Source organism: Glandiceps talaboti, chromosome 16 (genome assembly GCF_964340395.1).
Source record: "Glandiceps talaboti chromosome 16, keGlaTala1.1, whole genome shotgun sequence".
NCBI lineage: Eukaryota > Metazoa > Hemichordata > Enteropneusta > Spengelidae > Glandiceps > Glandiceps talaboti.
The window spans coordinates 23758052-23781075 of record NC_135564.1 but is presented as its reverse complement, the minus strand read 5'-3'; the positions used below and the strand labels follow the sequence as shown (position 1 = coordinate 23781075).

The 23024-nt window shown below is 36.0% G+C and overlaps 1 protein-coding gene across 8 annotated transcripts in view; it reads right to left on the bottom strand.

The window, feature by feature from the left end:
- Positions 1-23024, bottom strand: part of LOC144447869 (neogenin-like) — a 281364-nt gene that overhangs the window by 118569 nt on the left and 139771 nt on the right. For all 8 annotated transcript variants that reach the window (XM_078137986.1, XM_078137991.1, XM_078137990.1 and 5 more), the window contains exons 14-16: positions 17231-17402; positions 11997-12142; positions 6585-6692 (exon numbers count right to left, since the gene is read on the bottom strand). In XM_078137986.1, coding sequence (XP_077994112.1) covers positions 6585-6692; positions 11997-12142; positions 17231-17402 — 426 coding nt within the window. The remainder of the gene's footprint in view (positions 1-6584; positions 6693-11996; positions 12143-17230; positions 17403-23024) is intronic.

Here is a 23024-nt window from a genome sequence, read left to right as displayed (position 1 = left end):
TTATCAGCAAAAATGTAAATATTTATGACAAATATGGCCACCATTTTGCTGTTATGGGGGTTGTGAAACGAAGTGATGTGTACATGCACACAACAGCACATGACATTTGTACAAGGTTTGGTTGAAATCAGTCCATGTGTATCTGAGATATACATGCATACTTTGACAATAATATGGCTATTTGACCTTGAAGATGGAGGCCAAGGTCAAAAGACAATGTGCCATTAACCCTTTGACACTCAATTTGAAATGAAACGGCCTCCATTTCCCACCCACTGAGATCCCATATCGGCCTGAGACGGCCTAGCGCCCTCAACGATTGAAAACCTGTTTAGGATTCAAACGGCCTCATATGTAATACGTCATTAAAACGGTTGATTACCCTATACCCATAATTTTATTTGTGCACTTTTTTTGATGACGATTAAATTAAGTTGCTTGGCAACCTTAAAAAGTATCAATGAACCAATCAGATGAAGTGTACTTTGAGCGGGAAATCATTTTCGCGGGCAAGCCTGTATATTGCATCGCCATTTCCATTGTTGTTATACAAATAGGTTCACAGTTCACAGGTCAACTAAAAGTTTACCCTTTCATATTCAAAGTACTTTGAAGCTGTTTTGAGTTAAACTTTAACCCTTTTGTTAAACTAATATGCAAATTAGCAATGGAGAGAAAGTGTTAATTAGTATCAAAGGGTCAGTGGGGCTCATAGGGTTAAAGAGCTCATAATTGATAACATGGGTGAAGACACTTTAATGAAGTCTCTATCTCTTAAACTTCAAGAGTTGTTGGGCAAAGTGGGCAAATTTATGACATATATGGCTGCCATTTCGCTGTTGTTGTGAGGGTTGTAAAACTAAGCGACATGCATATGTCCTCTATAACATCTGACATATGTACCAGGTTAGGTTGAAATTGGTGCATGCATATTGGAGATACAGGTGGACATGGAAGGATGGATGGATGGACGGACGGACGGACGGACGGATGGTTGGACAGATGGACGGACGGACGTACAGGACCCAACATAGTAGCCCACTTTGGGCTTTGCCCTTTGGGAGTTAATAATCCCAACGGAATAGGTAAAATGATAATCTGAGTAAGCAATAGTGAAAGTCAAGTGAACACGAAACCCCTTGGGGATAGCGTTGAAGCGCAACTGTAATTTGCTATTGCCATGATTTTGGTCTTGTTGCTAGGCATATTATTACCCATGCCTGTTGTTATCTTTGAAATATACACCAACACTTGGCTGTTGCTAGGAGCATAGTCTTCTTGCCAGGCATATTTCCATATATTTTTTGTTTATTTGTTTACCTATTAATCCCTGTTATTATTTTTATGATATATACTATCATTTGGCTGTTGCTATGAGCGTGGTCTTGCTGCTAAGCATATTTGCATACATTTTTGGAATCTTTATTCACTTGGCTACTCTTCCCAGTTTGTATTTTTGCAATATAAAACAACATTTGGCTGTTGCTATGGGCACATTTACATACATTTCTGGAATCTTTATACACTTGGCTATCCTTCCCAGTTTACATTATTTGTAATATTAACCATTATTTGGCTGTTGCTATGGACATGGTCTTGCTACTAGGCAATTTGCATACATTTTTGGAATCTTTATTCACTTGGCTACCCTTCCCAGTTTGCATTTTTGCAATATAAAACATCATTTGGCTGTTGCTATGGGCATGGTCGCATTACTAAGCATCTTAACATACATTTTTATATTCTTAATTAATTTACCTACTCATCCCTGTTATCTTTGTAATATGCCTCATCATTTCAATGTTGCTAAGGGCATGGTCATGGGCCAGCTGTGTTAAAATGTTTGGAACACTAACTGCAGAATAACACCTTCAGAAACATCCCCACCAAGTTTTTGCCCCAATCACCATGTAGTTTTTAAGATATAAGTTTTTGACAAAAGTGAGATTTTTAGACCTAATTTGCATATCAGATCATTATGTTGTGAATACACCTTGATCTACACATTCCCATTAAATTTCAGCCCAATCTGCTCAGTAGTTTTGGCATTGTAAACACATTTTCAGACCTAATTTGCATATCGCTGTTGGGATCATGATGATCAACATTCAGATCAAATTCCATACCAGCCCAGTAGTTTGTTAGTTTAAGTTTTTTGACCATTTGAAGTTTGAAGTTTTTCACACACCGGTGGTAAGATCATTTGATTTGAACAATTCCCTATGAGACACCCAAGGTAATAAATTAAAAAAAATATCACAGCATTCAGTCCAGCAGTTTTTGACTTTAAGTTGTTTACACAGACAGACAGACAGACAGACAGACAGACAGACAGACAGTCAGTCAGACAGACAGACAGAGACTTTTCCATGCCTATAGCACTACTGGACTAAGAAGTTCAGTTGTGCTTTTTGTGCAATTGTGCACCACTGGTGCTATTTTTTCCCATTGTTTCCTGACCAATCACAATGAACCTTATAAAGTACTTCACATTATCTGGTAATTTAATCCACTTCTTTACTCCAGGATATATTATATCAGTGAGGTAAGGCTAAAAGACCTACAAGCTTTTCATACTTCTGTTTGAAAACTCCTAGATTTCATTGAAAATGTCATATAACTTTAAAACCAATAATTGTAACGCTGTTAAGTTTGTGTTTGTTGAGATTTTGCTTTTGCTTTTCCATCTTTTACAGTTTTCTGTCCCATGGAGTCTGTCTGTATTACAGACACAGAAAAAACAAGCCTTCAGTCGTACACATGTGTTGTGCTATGTAAAATGATTAGTGTTTTGGCAATTTTAACATGGAAATGCTTTGTTGGACTTTTCAGGAGTGTAGTGTTGGGTTTTCTGTACAATTAGCAATGATATTTGGCCGTGTACATCGAGAATGAACCCTTTCTTCTCTTCACCTTGAAAATGTTTGTCAGGGTCAAAGGTGTCATTAGAAAGCTCATAATTGATAATGTGAATGGTGTCCCTAGGTATCAAACTGTAGGAAACAACCACAGATAACTAACACACAGATTCGTAACAAACCTTCTCCTATTGTTTGATCATAGCCTCGGGTAAACATTACTCTATTGTCATGGAAATAACTTTCCAATGTGTGAATGTGCCCGAATTCAACATAGTCTCACATAAATCAACAGACCACACGATACTAAGCGATATTTCAATGGGAAAGTTTGCTATCCTACTGACAGAATCATAAATGTAATATATGACTTGCAATATCGGCACTTGAACTCTCATGCGAACTTGAAGCCGACTCAGATCAAATATCGTTGACATGTAAACACATACCGTCTCGTGTTGTCGACCGACACTATATACATTTAAACATGTGTTTGGCATGATGCAGGTAATTTTCCAGGTCACAGTAGACACTATTGCAACAAACGTTAGTGTCTTTTTACGTTGATTGCGACAGGGGTACATGCATGTTATGAATCAGAATAAAAACAATCGACTCTCAGTACCATGTTGGAAAGGAAAACATACAATAAGAAGACGCATTGTTTTCCAAGAAAAATAACAATCATACTGAGGATATTTTATGGTGTGAAGCTAGCTTGCCTTCTTAGGTAAAACATCATTTTCAAAGCATTTTCTATGTTTTCCGTTGTACAGTTTCATTTTGATCATGGCATGGCCACACTTGGCTGTGCAGTGTGTGAAATTAACACAAAAAAGGTCCTGGTCAAAAGGACCAACAGAGTTTTAAGCTGCTGGTCCTGACGGAAAACTGTTGGTCCTTCACATAGCTGCTTTCATTTTGACTAATTGGTAAAGTTTCCAGAAAATATTTGATATTAGTATATCATATATGACATCATATTGGTCATGGAGATAACTTATTTTATCATGAATGCTTTCCATGGCATTGAGTATTTGTTGATGCATTTAGTGACTAAAAGAAAACAGAACACAATGCTTTGAACAGTCCATGCTTTATTTCATTTTATTTCAGTGTACCTATACAATGAGTATACATCTTTCAAATAAAGCAAAATGGATCTTTGTATTAAGTTTCCTTATGAGCACTCATTGAGTCAAGTATGAAAGAAACATATGAGTGCAAGTTCATGGGCGATATCCATCAAAAAAACTATTAGATATGCACAAAATCAAAGTTTCAATATACAACGTACATTACGGTATATAGAAACTGCATCGATTCGAAATTTGTGATGGACGCATGAACGTAATATTGTAACAGTCCTGGGTTGACAGTAAATCTTTGAGGAAGATTATCGTACAATTAAGTGAGTCTCAAAGCATCAATTGCGGTTAGACTGTTTTTTGCAAGGTTGACAAACTAACACTACAACTTCAACTTACAAGCTCATGGTTAGCGGCCATTGGTAGGGCAAAGAAATGCAGTTGAATTTCCGGGTTACAGAGGTGCAGTTTTGACTTTTATATCGTCGATAAACGGGATTTGTTTTATATATTCTAAAACAACAACTATTTTTTTTATGTTTCTCAGTACAGTAACATTCCTAAATGATGGGGTTGAGTTGAGAAATTGTAATGTTCGGCAACACGTGGCGTGACTTTGGTAGATAAACATAGAGACGCAAGTGATGAACGTATTCCGTTATTCGTAGTTCGAAATTTCGTTATATAAATGACGTTTTTCCTCAAACTTTTGGAGAAATAAAATGTTTTTAGGTAACTTCTAAATCAGTCAAATCAAACTATTAATGCGAGATAACCTTTCGTTTTTAATTTGTTTTTGTGGACAATGTTCGAATTCGACTGACGAATCCTGTGACTTGAATCTAACACGATCGATGCACCGCACCGTTCACCAGCCAGACAAAAATGGTCGACATGTTTGTTGATGAGCCGAGAAATGATAAGGAACTTGTGAGACCGTTCGAATAAATAGATGTAAAATCCTACGTTTCGAATACAAATTCTTCTTAAAGGTATTTTTAGGCAAGACATGTTAGGTAAACACCTAAATATATCAGAAACACTTAGTTGACTGTACGAATGCCATAGAAGGCATCAAATGAATAACATTGAAAAAAGTAAGCGTGAAACTGATTTGCACGGGAAAGAAAATCTTTTAGTTTCGTGATTTTTTTCACAATGAAGGCTACGCATAAATGATCGTAGTTTGGGCTCATGAATAACGGACAATAGGTGTTTACTGATTAAATTAATAGAATGTCTAAAATTGTCGGTACTATGTACAAAGCGGCCCTTAGAATTGTCGGAAATAGATGACTTACATTTAGTCCTAATTCTGCAGCTTGTATACGTTGTATACGTTACATGTACGTTGATGTTTATTGCCACAGGACAAGTTGTATGCCTTTGATGTCATAACAATCTCCCTACTACTACATTTCATACAGCTGTTGGTCAGAAGGACCAGCAGTGCTCAGAAACTCTTGGTCCTGGCTGAAAACTGTTGGTCTTGGACCAACGGACCAGCGTTAATTTCGCACACTGTCACTGTGGGGTTGGTGGGAACTCCGCTCCGGTAAATTGATCGGGAACCCGTTAACAGCTTGTGTGTTCAATTTGACATGGGTGATGAATGCATAGACCCTCATGTAAACGTCGGAAATGTTACGACTATTGAATAAAGTATGTACTTTTCTGACAAAAATCCCAGTCGGTAGGACGAAAATCCCAGAGTGTAACTTACTATAGAGCCATAGAACACAACTTGCCCTATCGTCAGAATTTGTCGTACAGTGTGTAACAAATTCTATATTGCTGCATTTTTAAATCAAATATGTTCATTATATATTCATAATTTTGACCATCCCAAACAAGCAAGTTTTAAAAGGCAATAACTCAGCTAAATCTTGCTCGATTTTCAAGCTGTTTTCGCAGAAATTGTCGGCTTCCGGTTGAAAATAATGCATCGGACCTTTGACCCTTAGCGATGACGCGGTGCTGTTTAAACAACAAAACACCTATAGTACCCGAAGAGGGACTTCGGTAGCTTTCGGTGTAACATTGAAAGTGCAAGAGACCCTTGTAGCATACCCGAGGCAACGATCGAGCTGTTAATCCCCAGATTAACACCTCGAACAATAGCTGTTGCGAATCTGTGTGTGTTAGTTATCTGTGGAAACAACAGACAAAATAGATTTTTATCACAAAAATGGCTGCCATTTTGCTATACAGATCAGGGACACGAAATTAAGTGATTTTCATATGCCACACAATGGTCAGACCGAAGTAATGATTAAAATATTATCACTTCACATGTTTGATTCGAAAACCTAGAAGACTTCCAAGGTCAAAGGTCAAGGTCTTAAAAGAAAGCTTGTATTTGATAACATGGGTATAGCCACTTTAACGGGGCCACTATGTATTACATACACCTCCAAAGTTATGATGCATATTGTGAAATTTAACAACAAATATGACTATCATTCGACCATATTTGATTCAGTCATAAACAAGTCATTGAGAATGACATAGTAATGCTACAAACACACGGAAAGAAAGCTTTACTAGTCTTCTCATTTACCAAGTTTTGTGAACAAGTATCATACACACTAAATATTTACAAGAAAGCTAAAACATATGAAGGGAAGACAATCTATACCTGTTATTTTGCCATTTGGAAATTTGGGAGGCTGCCAGTTCAAATTGATAGCTGAAGGCTTCCCCTCGACAGGAACAATTGTTAAAGTTCTTGGAGGTGTTCCTGGAGCTAAAAAGAACACAAAATATAGGACTGAATCTACATCTCTACCAATCAATGACATGCCACATCTCTGCATGCATGCATACATACATACATACATACATACATACATACATACATCCATCCATGCATGCATGCATGCATACATACATACATACATACATACATACATATGCATGCATACATACATTCATACATGCATGCATATACACACACACATACATACATACATACAAACACATGTATTGCATTACATGCCAGAAATGTGGTTTTTTTATATATAGGTTCGACTGTACGTCGTCTTGGTGATCGTTTCTTGGAACATCTCCGTCTGACCAGACAAAAGAATCATAACTATCCCGTATCTATGCATTTTATTACCAACGATCAAAGTGTATCAGATATGTCTATTTCAGGAATTTGTAAGGTTTCTAGTGATGAGAAAGTATTGAGGTTGAAGGAAGTGAAAATCATTTTCCGTCTCGGAATACTGGAACCCCTTGGAATTAATAGATTATTCACGTCATTTCCGGTCTAATCAGGGTTTTTTTAAATTTCAGGCGTGTTCTATTGGGTTCTATTTGGTGCATGCAAATATTAGAACTTTTCACACGTATAACCGCTAATCATGCGCGGTTGTCGTTGTGTTCCATAACATTTAGATATATTCAGGTGTTTACCTAACATGTCTGAAGCTTGCTGATAAATACCTTGATAAAGAATTTTTATTTGAAACGTCGGATTTTACATCTATTTATTCGGACTGACTTACAAGTTCCATATGCATTTCTTTCTACATACATACATACATACATACATACATACATACATAGGAAGGACAGAAGAAATAACCTCCTTAACCTGCTTATAAATCCTTCGTCTTAATCCCTTTCACTCAAATGTTCAATGGGCCAGAAGGGGTTACCATGCACCCCCCCCCCTCCCACAAGCCTCCAACATAGGTATTTTTTTGTTCATTGGAGTCTACTGAATAAGAAACAAAATGTTAACAATTGTCTTCCATACCACACTTGCAAGCACAGACTGTATTATCCAATATATATTTGGAAAGCTTAGGAAATTTCCTTTCTAATGATATGTTTGCCATACATATGCCAAGAAATAAAAATCTTGGAAGCTTAAGTTTTTCCGCAAAATTACGAAAAAACTTGCCATTCATTTTTTAAATAACATGATCTGATACACATAAAGGGTATTTGTTTATTCAGTTGAATGAGCTGAACAAGAAAAAGTAGGTTAACATTGAATATTTGAGAGTTATTAATGATTTTTCCCCCATTAAAACCAATATAAGCTATTATTTTGAAATACCGATGGTAGGGGGTAGGGGTAAACTATCTTCTTCTGTACTTTTTATTCAGCATCATAGGAGCATACTAATACATTTTTCTGATTGCTAGAGCATATATCTTTACAGGAAATATACTTTCTCTTAATAAATAGCTTGTAATGTTGATATACATGCTACAGGAAAATATCCAAAGATTGTAGAAGGTGAACAGGTTAGGGGTATGTGCTTAGTACACAACACCTACATATGTAATCAAAACAGTAGTATGATTTTGCAGATGCTAGAATATGTTTCCTAATAAAATAAATGTGTTTAATTTGAATATCTAGCAATTATGCAAAAAATAATGCCAAAAAATATCTGGAGACTTTGAAAAATCAATAATTTTTCCGCAAAATGACATTTAAACTTCCATTCTTTTTTTTTACATAACATGATCTGATACACATAAGGGGTGTTTTTTTTATTCATTTGAATGACCTGGATAAGAAAAAGTAAGTTAACATTATATATTTTGATGGTTATTAATGATTCCCCCCCCCCCCATTAAAACGAAGACAATACACTATTATTTTGAAATACTGACAGTAGGGGTAAACTATCTTCTTCTGTGCTATTTATTCAGCATCTTTGGAGCATACTAATACATTTTTCTGATTGCTAGAACATATGTCTTTACAGGAAATATAACTTCTTTGAATAAGTAGCTTGTAATGTTGACATACATACCAAAGATATTCTATTTAAGGAAAATGTCCTAAGATTGCTGATTATCTACCCATTTCACTGACAGTACCAGAGAATGGTTTTGATGTTTTATCTATCATCCAGTTTAAACATGGCTATGAAAGTCCCAATAATATACATAACTTGACAATAGAAGATAAAGTCTGCTTGGTCATCTTCATTTGATAACATGTTATAGATCTTCATCATAAAATCTGTTGTATTATTCATTTATCTCAACGTTTATATACAACGCTTAACACCAAAACAAGTCATTGAGAATGACCTAGTCCCCCGCTATGATTGGGTTTTAAGGAACTGGCAGTTTATGTTATCATTTTCTTGATATCACTTCTCTGATCATGCAACAACACTTGTGAACCTAAATCAAACAGACTTAGATATGTTATGTCTGCTCGTTGGACATGGAACATGCCTACAAGGGGGGGGGGGGGGGGGGGGGGCACCTGTTCAAGCATGTCTGAGTTATGGCTTTGGACATGAAAATTGCACCAACAAAATCGCTGCCAGGCAGCCATATTGGATAGTATCATGATGAAAATGGATATGCACACGTATGTCATAGAACACTGTCCTAATACCAACTTTGAATGAGATCTGTTCAAGCATGTCTGAGTTATGGCTTTGGACATGGAAAATTCACAAACAAAATGGCTGCTAGGCGGCAATATTGGATCGTATCACGACAACAATAAATATGCACATGTATGTCATAGAACACTGTCCTAATACCAACTTTGAATGAGATCTGTTCAAGCATGTCTGAGTTATGGCTTTGGACATGGAAAATTTGCAAACAAAATGGCTGCCAGGCAGCCATACTGGATTGTATCATGACAACAATGAATATGCACATGTATGTCATAGAACACTGTCCTAATACCAACTTTGAATGAGATCTGTTCAAGCATGTCTGAGTTATGGCTTTAGACAGGGAAAATTTGCAAACAAAATGGCTGCTAGGTGGCCATATTGGATCGTATCATTAAACAAATTGACGTGCATATGTATGCCATTGTATGTTGCCCCTGTACTAAGTTTGAAAAAATCGGTCCAGGCATCTCCAAGAAACGGCTGTGGACGGACGGACGGACGGACAGACGGCCGGACACGCGGACGCACGGACGCACGGAACCCAATCCATAAGTCCCCGTCCCGGACTTCGTCTGGCGGGGACTAATTATGCACTTAACACTTTTATTTTGTAAAAAGTTCATTCAAATAAGTTTGGTATGTGCTTCCCATACTTCCAGTCCATAGATGATGTGTGAAATAACTAGCATTGTATAACATAACAAGGGTACATTGCGGTAGACTATATAGTAGTCAGAGGAATATGCCACTTAATTGACTTATTTTTGCTTTAAACGTGTTATTTGTTGTTACCATGAAAGACAGTTATCACTTAAAATGGCATCTGTACCTGGCTGCTTTCAAATTTTTCACCAAATGCACAAAAGTACACCATCCTTTCCTGTCATGGCATCAATTTTAGACAATCAAATATAGTTACCATGCCAAGGTTAAAAAAAAAGAGAGAAAACCCTAGGCTCACAAAGGTATGTCAGCTTTACACTGTACGTGCATTTCATGACTAACAAGTTAAACATCATACATGTAATTCCTGTATTTTTTTCAAGTATAGAGTCTAAATGTTGCTTGCACTTTAATAGTTTCAGGACTTATCATCAAAATAAGTAACATCTGAATGATGGACAGAAAATTTGAACTTTTGTTAAATATATTTCTTTAAAAGCTTGGATAGCAATTATTGTTTTGCAGTTTTTTCACATGTAAAGTGTATGTTTTCAAAAGGGATAGCGAAAACTAAATAATTATAATGTAAAATTTATCACATTTGAAAATAAAACTAAAAACCTGAAATAGAACAGGTGTTTTACCCAATCTTTAACCTTTAACATCTTCCTTTGTGTTTCGATCTCCCCTTATACCAGATATGTGTATTTGGCATTTATTGTCATGTAATGTGCTAGAAATTCAAGTAAACATATATTTAACAATTGTATACCACCTGCACGTTACTGTATTGATTAGGCATTGTGTACTAAGCACATAGGAAGACATCTTATCCCTACCCCATTTACCTTCAGCAATCTTAGCATATTTTCCTTAAATGGGATATCTTTGGTATGTCAACATTACAAAGTATATTTTCTGTAAAGACATATGTTATGGCAATCAGAAAAATATATTAGTATGCTCCTAAGATGCTGAATAAAAAGCACAGAAGAAGATAGTTTACCCCTACCCCTACTATCAGTATTTCAAAATAATAGCGTATAGTCTTGGTTTTAATGGGGAAAATCATTAATAACCCTTAAAATTTTCAATTTTAACCTACTTTTTCTTGTTCAGCTCACTCAACTGATTAAACAAATACCCTTTATGTGTATCAGATCATGTTATTTAACAAAGAATGGAAAGTGTATGTAATTTTCCGGAAAAACTGTCGATTTTTCAAAAATCGGGAATTTAGAGCCTCCACATATTTTTATTTCTTGGCATATGTATGGCAAACATTATATCATTAGAAAGGAAATTTCCTAAGCTTTAAAAATATATATTGGATAATACAGTCCGTGCTTGCAAGTGTGGTATGGAAGACAATGTGTTACCCCTACCCTCAACCTTTCGACACCATTCCGTGACGCACATGTAATTTGAAATCGAGGCCAAACAGGTAGTGCATCCCAATATTTTCACTGTTAACATTTTGTTTCTCATTCAGTAGACTCCAACGAACAAAAAAATACCTATGTTGGAGGTTTGTGGGTGGTGCACGGTAACCCCCTCTGGCCCATGGACTATTTGGTGCAACCTGCATGACTGCCACTGTGTAGGCTCTAAGAGATCACCCTCAGTTGCCATGGATTGTGTAACACAAGACCTTGTCTTTTAGCCAGATTTTGAGTTTAGGCATGGCAGTACAATTTCATGCCTTAGCCTCATCAATCATTGGTTTTGAGGGACTCGCAGTAAGCATGAAGGTATAAACGTCCCTCCTGCTTCCGCATACGGTGACACCATTTTGCAAGCCCAGGGAAACATAGTGGTCATACAGGTTGTACTTTTGATCTCTGATAGCTGTTTCTCCTGTCCTTCCTACTTCCATGGTTAAAGAATTCATGACTACATAAGCTATCAGTTTACCTAAAACCAACAGCCTTCTAATGTAAAGAAGATGGCTCATATTTCATAAAGTGAATTACATGTATTTGAAATGAACTTACTAGCTTCAAAAGTTTTATTGAAGACAGACAAAGACCATGCACTTGTTTTCTTTCCCTTGGTGACTCTGACAGCAAACTCATACATTGTACCTGGTTTCAGCTCATCAATAGTGTACTCTAAAGCAGTAGCATTCACAAACTTTGTTCTGGAACACAAACAAGATTACCACTGAATTAAGTGTTTTTATTTTTCTGTATATTACTAACAATAGAAACAACTGAAGTACTGTTTGGGGGTTCACACTTAGATATTTGGTCCGCTCTAAATGATTAAAGATTATTAGTATTAACAGTTCGTTATTTAATCTGCTTTCACACTGATTTTTGAAAAGATGGACCAGGCGTAACACTCCATTGAAACAATGGACCTTACCTGTCAAAAGATTGGACATTTCCTAACTCCGACATTAATTATGGAGCCTTCAAGACCCAAGAAATGTTAAGAGGTACCCCAATCCCTCAAATTAAAAAGTAGAAACGCATATATGCAGAAAAGCACAGAAACAGAAGAAATAAAAACATCAAAATCACAACAAACGCTATAATTATTGCAGCTTCCCTATCTAAAATGGCTGACTTCGGTCAACTACAACACAATGATCATACTGTTTATGTTGCTAATGAGTTTTTACATATTGCATGTAACCCATATGGACAATATTTTTCCTGCTCAAATAAGCACTGTTTCGATCGATTCCACTTCGATATAAACAGAGCCCAGGGATAAAATACATGTGTACTACTTCCTATATAGTACTGGCTAGGTAACGAGTAACATGAACCGTAAAGTAAACCAGAGAATAATCAAAGTACCAAGGTCCCTAAAATCCGCAAAATATCGGTGTTACAGTATTTTGTTGACTACTTTCAGTATACTTTCTTGTGATATCATCGTAAAAATACTTGGAATTTATGGCCAAACAAACCAGACATTACGGTGGACTTGAATATTGAATCAAGAAAATCAAACAAAAAAACAAGACCGTGGCCGGTGACATAGGGCATACTGGTACATAGACAACAGTAGGGGTCACACTGGGTCATTGTAACTATATTAACCAATCAAAATTCTAAACGACATGGATAAATAATTGCATATTGAAATTTATTTATGGAGATTCAGGTTTTCAGACTACGTGGCTTTTGACATGACATCATCAGCTAAATTTGGCAACATGGAAAGCAACGTAAAACATGCAGACTTTATGGACGTTTGAAGACTTACTTTCGCTATAGCATAGAGCCTTAGATGGAACTATTTGAAGGACAGTGTTATTTAACATTTTATAATTCATAACCGGACTACTAAACTACTGCCGTGATTGCTTTTGCTCTGTTATCTGTAAATTTTAAAAAAATGCAGAGATGGCCCTGACTGCCATGTGCCGATAAAGAAATTATGGCCTGCACTTTCTAAAGATTTTTGTATCCTACATGTTCAATGTTCTAAATTGTAGAGAGAATGAGTGATTTATATTTATACATGTAACTCAGTAGAATGGGTACCGCAGTACTGGTGACAGGAATGTGAACCAACCTTTTTTTTGTGCTCATGACTCGAGTTATTTATGGTCATTTTCCGTTACCAATTATTATTCTAGTTCATCAATGCATACGATGATGCAATGATGAAAGAAAATCATAAATATCCATGTATACTACTGTTGTATTATTGACTATTGAATATACACCTAAGCCAGCCCATCGAAAGCAGTTATATGTTGATGATTTGTGAACTATATTCAATAAACTCATGCACTAATGTTCTACACATCCCTCCCACCCAAAGCAAAATGTGAGTGTTTTTATACTGCTACTAGATCAGACCACAGACACAACTCTCCACATAACAGCACCATTTTGGTTTTGCAATTTTGGTTTCTTTATATCTGAATAGCTTTCATCAAGTTCTTGTCTTTCCTGACATGACAGTAAAGCTGGGGCTGGCGAAATATTATCATAGTAGTCCTTCCCAAAACAAGACGAGTTTTTAAACTTTTAGGAAAAATTTTACATGAAGACACCTAGTTTACGTGCATAAATTAACAAACAAAAGCCTGAAAGAAATGTACACATTGTTCATATTTAGGTGTCGATCTCATGAATATGCATCAAGATTTAGGACCTAGTCCACTCTAAATGAATTCACACATACAAATCTGGTCCGGTCCGGACTTAGTCAGCCTGTTTGGTCCGGACTATTAAACAAGCGACCTATCGGTCAGAATAGCTCCGCTGTTTTTTTATTTTATTTTATTTTTTATTTTGGTGACATGTAGAAGTGGTTCAGTTCTTCAGCTCTTCACTATGCAGTTTTGTTTTAGCGATGTAATAAAGTGGTTAGTGGTTTCATATGATGTCTCACTATAAAACATATTTTACACAGAAGTTGATAATGTATTGTACTTTTATACCATAGTCACCATTTTATAACAAAAATCTACTGTTATGAAAAATTGCACAAAATCTCAGAAAAAAAATGACTGGGAAATGCACACAAGAAAAAGAAAAAAAGAGGATTTTGAGGTTGGCTATAAATAATTCCAGTGTCTTACAGCTTTAACCCTGGAAAATTTTAATGATGAATGAAATAAACTAGGGATCTAAAATAATTTTGAGGCAATTTGAATTTAAATTTTCTAACAAATTTACCAAGTCAACAACATTCAACTTGTACTAGTTGTAGTAGATATATATAGGGAAGAAATGTATTAATCGCCATCTTAGTTTCCGTACGGCGACAATCCCAAGTACCCGGAAGAGAGTCATTCTCAGCCATATGTTACAGTGGTAACACTCGTTCATGTTCGATTACCTTTCACAAAGAAAACACAACGAAATGGTTGAAGTGATCTTTTTTTTAATTTCTTTTCATCACAACAACAAAATCTGCGTGATCAAAAGTGTTGTAAACTACACCAGAAAGAATTATCGGACTGGCTAAACTTCCCGATGAACTGGAGTAAGGTCCAAGTCCAAGTAAGCCTCGATAGTACTATTAGTACGTGAGAAAATCGTCTCAAACTAGCGATACAACTTTCAAAATATAACTTGACATGTCTTCATTTGTTAGAGTTATACAATTCAAGACGGGTTTTCATTCGAAAACAACAATTCTGTGAATAATGACACTCTGAACGCAGCGATTTCTCGGACGATGTTACCACTGTAAGTATGGCTGACAACGACTTGCTTCCGGGTTAGTCTCTTGTGCATCCGGGTACTTGGGATTGTCGGCGTACGGAAACTAAGATGGCGATTAATACATACATCGTCTGATATTTTAATTTACGGAGTTTCTTGTGACCGGTGCCTGTCAGCAGACTCTGCCAATTTTTTTTTCATCATTCCATTGTATTTAAACCTTGTACTTGACATTTCGCAATATTTATAATTCTCAACAAAATACCTCAACATGCCTCACTTCGCTCGTACTCAAAGCAGCCCTGGTATGATCACTGACATGACTAGAGAGAACCTTTTCGGATTTACATGTAAAACGGGGAAAGATACGCAAAACATAATGCAAAGTCTGAAGCCAAATTAAAGTTGTAATTATTTTAATTATTTTTACTTGCCAAATATTTGCATTTTGGAAATGGCAAGACACGTTCATGTCGTTTAACTTTACATGTGAACTGTCGGCCAATAAACAAAGTTTGGTCGATTCACAGTCGGCAGTGAGAGTGCTCTTGCATAACTTCAACCGCATGCCGAGGCATGCCTTCCTTACGCAAGTTGTCTTCATTCTGGTTCACTGTCACTCCAAATTGCACGACAATATAGAATTAATCACAAGTTACATGTTATCTGAAAACATCACACTTTTATAGTGGGTTTGAAGTGTGATTTTAGTGAGTACCAAGAACGTCCTGTGTTGTTACTTGCTGTGGAAAATCGCCCGGTCAAACTAGGTCAACTTCAGCTTCTGGTCAAATCAGTCGTTTTCTACTGAAAACGGAGCGTTACACAACGATCCTACTAAATTTACTTGCCATAGTTATTTAAAACACATAAAAATCCACCTTTTCGTGAAATTTGTAAAACTTTCCGGTCCGTATTAAGGAAACTACTAGGGTAGAATGAGCGAAAAACCGGGTCGAGGTTTCAGGGTCTCAAGTATGTGTCCCGAATTCGTCGGAAAATTGGTATTCCTAAATGTAATTCCAAATTTGTGTTGCTGGTACGAAAGAAGAGATGTCAGTTGAGGTTTAGGTGTTTACAGTATCTAAAATGGTGGACTCTAGTGAAAGTTATGGCGAGTTGAAAATACCTAAAAATAAGGCCCGTGAGCAGCCATTCAAAGTGTAATAGTCGCAAACTGAGGATAGAGTATGCAAATGAGGATGTTGCGGACTGGCTGATTATGTAGAAGGGGTGCAGAATTTGGATTTGAAGTTTACAACCCTGTTTCGAACAAATGCTTATCATTTGGGTGCCTAATGCGTAGAATTATGACTATAGCACATATTACATTGCTTGTTTGACGTCAATAGTGTCTTTTGAAAAGTGGCAGTTTACTTAAAGTCTCGTCGACTGATTTTCAATATGGCGTCGGTCATAATGCTCATTAACATATTCATTTTTTTTCAAATTACAAAAAAAAAAATCATAAAAAATAAAAATGAAGACGTGCTGACTTGAAATTAAGAAATCTAAGTAAGCTACCCTCTGTGCATCAACACACCAGATATCAAAGCAATCTGATAAGTAGTATTCGAGGAGATGATGAAAATGTCATTTTTTGAAAAAAAATCATAAAAAATTGAAAATGGCACAGATCAACTTGGCATGAACAAATCTGAATAGCCTCCCCCAAGGGAACATGCACACCAAATATCGAAGAATTCTGACTGTCACTTTCGGAGAAGATGATGAAAATATAAAAATTTGACGGACACCAATGATTCCACCTATACTCTATACCTTAATACAACCTATACCTAAAGCTACGCTTTCAGCTTTCGTTGACAGTGGAGCTAAAAATCGGAATTAGACCTATTTAACGCATTCACTCAGTGCATTTCGTCCAGACTATAAGTTAGAGTGGCCCTAGTCCAGACTTTTTCTGGTAGTGTGAAAGGCCTATGTGTGATTCCTGTCACTCTTCCAGGAGTGATCTAATAGTTAAAGGTGTTCGAGGAGAGGTCTGAAAGTTAAGGTCTTCCATGACTGAAAGTCAAGGACTTTCAAGGAGTGGTTGCAAAGGACTAACAGATGATGGATTAACCTACTTGGAGCCTGCTGGGTAGTTTGTCTTGTACATAACAGTATAGATCCTGTTGTCTGTGATGCGTTGTTTGTTATTGAGAGAAGAATCAGTCCATTTCACTCGAACAGCTAATGGAGACAAAACTATCGCTTTGACACCTACAGGTGGCCAAATACTCTTTGAAGGCTCTGGGGCTGGTGAGGGAAACAAAGATGAGATAAAGTTAATGATATTTTAATCCTGCACATATTATTATATATTTCATCAGCCATGAAAAATTATTGTGATTGATGCCCTGTGTCTATAATGTCAATTTTGGCTTCATTACCATTCACATTAAAACTATTACTTTCAAACAATACAAATAAATCTGCCTGGCCAATTTTTATAGAAGTTAAACTGGGCCTTTCTCATTACCTTAAAAGAGACTTGAAGGAGGAAAAGAAAGAGCATGTTTTGACTTTGATTATCAATGACAAAGATAAAATAATGCCCATGGCTTTGTAGCACAACTGTATTTCGTTGTTGCTATGGGGATGGTCTTGTTGCTAGGCATATTTGCTTACATTTTTTTGAATGTTTATTTCCTTGCCTATTAATCCCTGTTATTATTTTTATAATATACACCATCACTTGCATGTTGCTATGCATATTTACTTACAGGTTTTGATTCTTTAATCACTTACCTACATATTCTCTGTTATTATCTTTGCAATATGGATTATCACTTCAATGTTGTTAAGGGTGTAGCCATGGTTGCTAGGGCCAATTTTGTCAAATTTGTTTTGCACAATAACTGCAGAATAAAACCTAAAGAAACATCTCCAGCAAGTTTCATCCTCATCCTCATTCATTATGTAGTTTTAAAGATATAAGTTTTTGACCAAAATTGAGAATTTTAGACTTAATTTGCATATTGCTGGTGGGATGATCATATTGTGACTACACCTTCATCTAAACATCTTCGTAGGCATCCCCATTAAATTTCATCTACTCAGTAGTTTTGGAATTATAGATTTTTGACCAACAAGGCACATTTTAGACACAATTTGCATATCACTGAGGGAATCATCATGCCATGAACAACTCTTAAACACCCCAAGGATGCTCCTACCAAATTTCAGCCCAATCTGCTCAGTACTTTTGGAACTATAGATTTTTGAGTAAAAAGACACACTGACACAATCACCATGTCATGAACAATTCTTAATCTACACGGAACGTTCCTACCAATTTCAGGCTAATCTGCCCAGTAGTTTTGGAGTTTAATTTTTTTGTTTTTTGTTTTAAGTTGTTGGTTTTTTTTTACCAAAAGTGCACATCTCTGATGCAATCATTTTCATTTCAACACTTTTCCATCTACAGGCCCTAAGTAATGTCCCCCCATATACCAAGGCAATCGGGCTGACAGTTTTGAATTGAAGTCGTTTACACACACTAACAGTAGTAACACACACACTCACTGATACACAGACATTTTACTACCCCTATTACACAGTTCAGTTGTCCTAAAAATGACTTGAAATACACATTAATAGTGGAATAAATAATTATCAAAGGAAAACATTTAACAAACACACTAACTACACCACTTAATTAATAGATCAGTTAAAAAAGAGAGATTTACATGTTAAAAATCATGCTGACATTAATATGCGTTATTGTCATATAAATGAGACAGTATCATGCTGCACGATAGTATGTGGATGTATGTTTGTTTTGAAATACTCCAAGTTTAAGAAACAGAGTGTGTTCAGTGATCCCACAAGCCGCAGGAAAACTGACATGTGGTCATTATGGTTTATGTAACAGATCATAGTCATTTCATTGACCATTTTCTTATTTATTTATTCAGTACTGCAACTAAATCCATGTATGTTACACTTCATTGAAGACACAACATTTAAAACTTACCATTTCATACTTTGATTTGAATCTTTATGATAAAATATGACTCTATTTGGTCTTTATCATGAAGGTCCCTCTTGTAATGTGGATTATTGGAATATAGTATCTGATAGTTGTGTATGGTTTGGTTTTAAAAAAGTATTAAAAAGCTATCCATGAGCACACACATTAACATTTTGGGTCTTTTAACCTTAAAATCATTGGTTATGGTCAAAGGGTACATTCATCGTTATCTCAAAATCATTATGGATTGTGTGGAGACATTCAAATGAGGATTCACTACAAAGCTTCCAGAGTAAATTGAAAAAATGAATTTTTGTGACAAAAACAGCCACCATTTGGCCATTAGTGTTAATACCACATAGCAAAAGTGATATATGCTGACCTCAGTCTGTAACATAGCACCAGATTTGTTTGAAATCAGCCAGTGACTGTAGGTGTGCATGCACATTTTGAATAGTTTAAGCTGTTTGATCCAAAACTTAAAGGTCAAGGTCAAAGGTCAGGGTCTCTACAGAAAGCGGGAAACATGGGCGTAGATATTCACATGAAGTCTCTACTTTGCTTCCAGTGGGAGAGGTCAAAATGAATTTTTAAGACAAAAATAGCGCCAATGGCATTGTAGCACAACTGAACAGTTTTTAAAAATGTTTAACCACATCCTGATCCATGCTAGGTATAGGTGTTCATATGCTGAATGATTATCCAGTTGCCTATTAAACCCTGTTGTTATCTTTGCAATATACACAATCATTTGGCTGTTGTTATGGGTGTGGTCTTGTTGCTAAGCACATTTACATACATTTTTTGAATATCTATTCACTTGTCTATTAATGCCTTTTGTTATCTTTGTAAAATATGTGATCATTTGACTGTTGCCATGAGCATGGTCTTGTTGCTAGGTATATTTGCATACACCTTTTGAATATTTGTTCACTTGCCTAAGAATCCTTGTTATCTGTGAAATGCACCACCGTTTGGCTGTTGCTATGGGCGTGGTCTTGGTTGCTAGGTATATTTACATACATTTTTTGAATGTTTACTTACTTGCCTAACAGATGATGTTGTTATTTAACCAAAATATACTGCCATTTGGATTTTGATAAGGGCGTGGTCATGGTTGCTAGGGCCAATTGTGTCAAACTATTTTGAAGAAAATCTGCAGAATAACACTTCTAGAAACATCTCACCAAGTTTCAGTCTCATTGACCAAGTACTGTTTGAGATATAAGTTTTTTACCAAAAATTCACTTTTTTACACCTAATTTGCATATCACTTATGAAATCATTATAGGCTTATATATTTCTCCATCTATACACCCCCAGATGCATCCCTATTAAATTTCAGCCAAATCTGCACAGTAGTTTTGGAATTAAAGATTTTTGACCAAAAAGAAATATGTTTTCGCCCTAATTTGCATATTACTGATTGAATCATCATGTAATGAACAAATCTTATTTTACACATCCCCAAGAACGTTCCCACCAAATTTCAGGCCAATCTGCCCAGGAGTTTTGGAGTTTAAATTTTTTGACCAAAAATCACATTTTTTTGACAGAAAGTGCAGTTCTCTTATGCGATGAATTTCAATTGAATAATTTCCCATCTACATGCTGTAAGTAATGTCCCCACCAAATACCAAGGCAATCAGTCTAGTGGTTAATGACACACACACACACATTTCACCATGCCTATAGCACTACTGAACTACTATTCAGTTGTGCTAATAAGTGCTATGAGCACCAATACTGTTTGTGTATATTTCTTTTCTTCATATTACTTGTAAACATGATTTAAAAGAAATTGGCTGTATGGAAACACTGCAATGTGTCTGTGATAGGCACAAATTGATTTGATTTTCATAAGGTCATGGGCTCAAAAGGTAGCTTGCACCTGATAATAATCGGGGTAGACACTTGAATGGAGTGTCTGTTTATCTTAGTTGTTGAGTTATGTAGTAAAAGTTGATTTTTAACTACACAATATGGCCGCCATACATCGTCATTATACTGTTGCTTAGGGCATTGTCATAGTTGCTAGGGCAATTGTATCATGTTTTCAAAAATAACTGCAGAATAACACACCCAGAAACATCCCCATCACGAGTCAACTCCATTCACCATGCAGTTTCAAGATAAAAGCTTTAAACCAAAATTGGCATTTTTAGACCTAATTTGCACATTGTTGAATGGTATCATCATGTTGTGAATACAACAGCTTCATTGGATTGCTAACTGCCCAAAAAATGATTGTTCGCACGATGCTGTTCAAATTTCACATGGAACATTCGGCTCCTTTATTTATACAACTAAACATCCTAGATATTTACAAGCTTCACAAACTCTTAATGTGTTCTTTTATTTTACAGCCAGGTTCACTTGAATTCACCACACATCTTGTCCAATTATTTTAGACAAAAAAACATGAATATGACACGAGACTCTGCCATCGTCAAAATCTTTACCCGTACCATGCGAGAACAAATTCTGGTCAGTTTGCTATTTTATTCGTAGGTGCAAAAATTTGGAATGATATTCCTATTCAAATCAGATCGAAAAATTCTCCACATATTTTTAGGAAATCTTTGAAACAATATTTAGTAGAGCAGTACAGGTGATTAAATTGTAAACTTACAGAGGTATATAGACTTGCAATGATTGTATTAGACTTTTTTATGTAGTAAAATAGATTTGTGTGTGTATATATATATATATATATATGTATATATATATATATATATACATATATATATATATATTGACTTAATTCAAAAGAATAAGGATGTAATAAGTCGTTACTCAGAGTTTCAAGCTTCGAGCGATCTTCAGACAACTAAATTGGGATTGTCAAGGTCAGTACATACACTTAAGGTACACGGGGAAGAATCGCCTTGACTATTTCCGACGTAATCCGACACAGCACAAAGTGTTCTGGACTTTGAACTTTATTTGCACATGTCAAATTGTCCATGCTCACGTCCCACCATGGCCAGTCAAAGAGGAGGAACAGATAGTCCAATGTTCCTGCTCCTTTACCAAAATATACTCAAGAATTGTCATTCCTGACAAAAAAAATCTTATTTACTGCACTAATCTTTTAAAATTCCCGTGATGTCACAACTCACGCACTATCGGGCGATCCGTTATGAGACCTACTTCCGCATTCCACTCCATTATCATGGCGCCACCCGTAACGTCTCATGAATATTTATTAAAATATGTCATCTTCGGCTTCGTTCGGCAAGATTTTTCCACGTTCGGACTAATCCTTTGACCCAACTTTGCGTGTTAGCGGGAAGTACCCGGATGATAATGTGGTTCTATGGTAATTCTTCAGACTCTGACCTATCGATGTTTGGTACTCGTTTTTCAATCGGATCACTCATTACAGATTTACGTGATTTCGCCTGGGACTTGAAAATGACAACGTTTGGACTCAAAAATGGACCATTTTCAGTTTTTACTTATAATTAATTGGGAATTCACCTATTTTTTTTTTTTTTATCAATCATCGATAGAGTATGTTGTTTTGAATGTGTCTAGGTCACAGTTCAGGGTGTACGCCAAATACATTTACAGGAAACGCTCGCCGAAATTTTCACAGATTTTTTCCCCAAAATCTTGACCAAATTTGAAGTTTTTGTAAAGAAAATTTCTTCCACCTAGCAATTATTTTTTCATACATCGATTCACTAGGTATTTTTAAGTCTGTATTCAAAGTTTCATGAAAATTAAAACGTATATGAGTGGCATGTGAAGTCAACAATGTATGTTAGTAATTGTTACAGATCTAAGGGCCTGCAATCGGCAGCGGTCGGTCAGCGGTTCTTCCTCGTGTACCTTAATGTTTGTATGTATATATTGTGTAACAAGATGGTCGGACTAAGCTATTCCTTATGGGGGTTTAC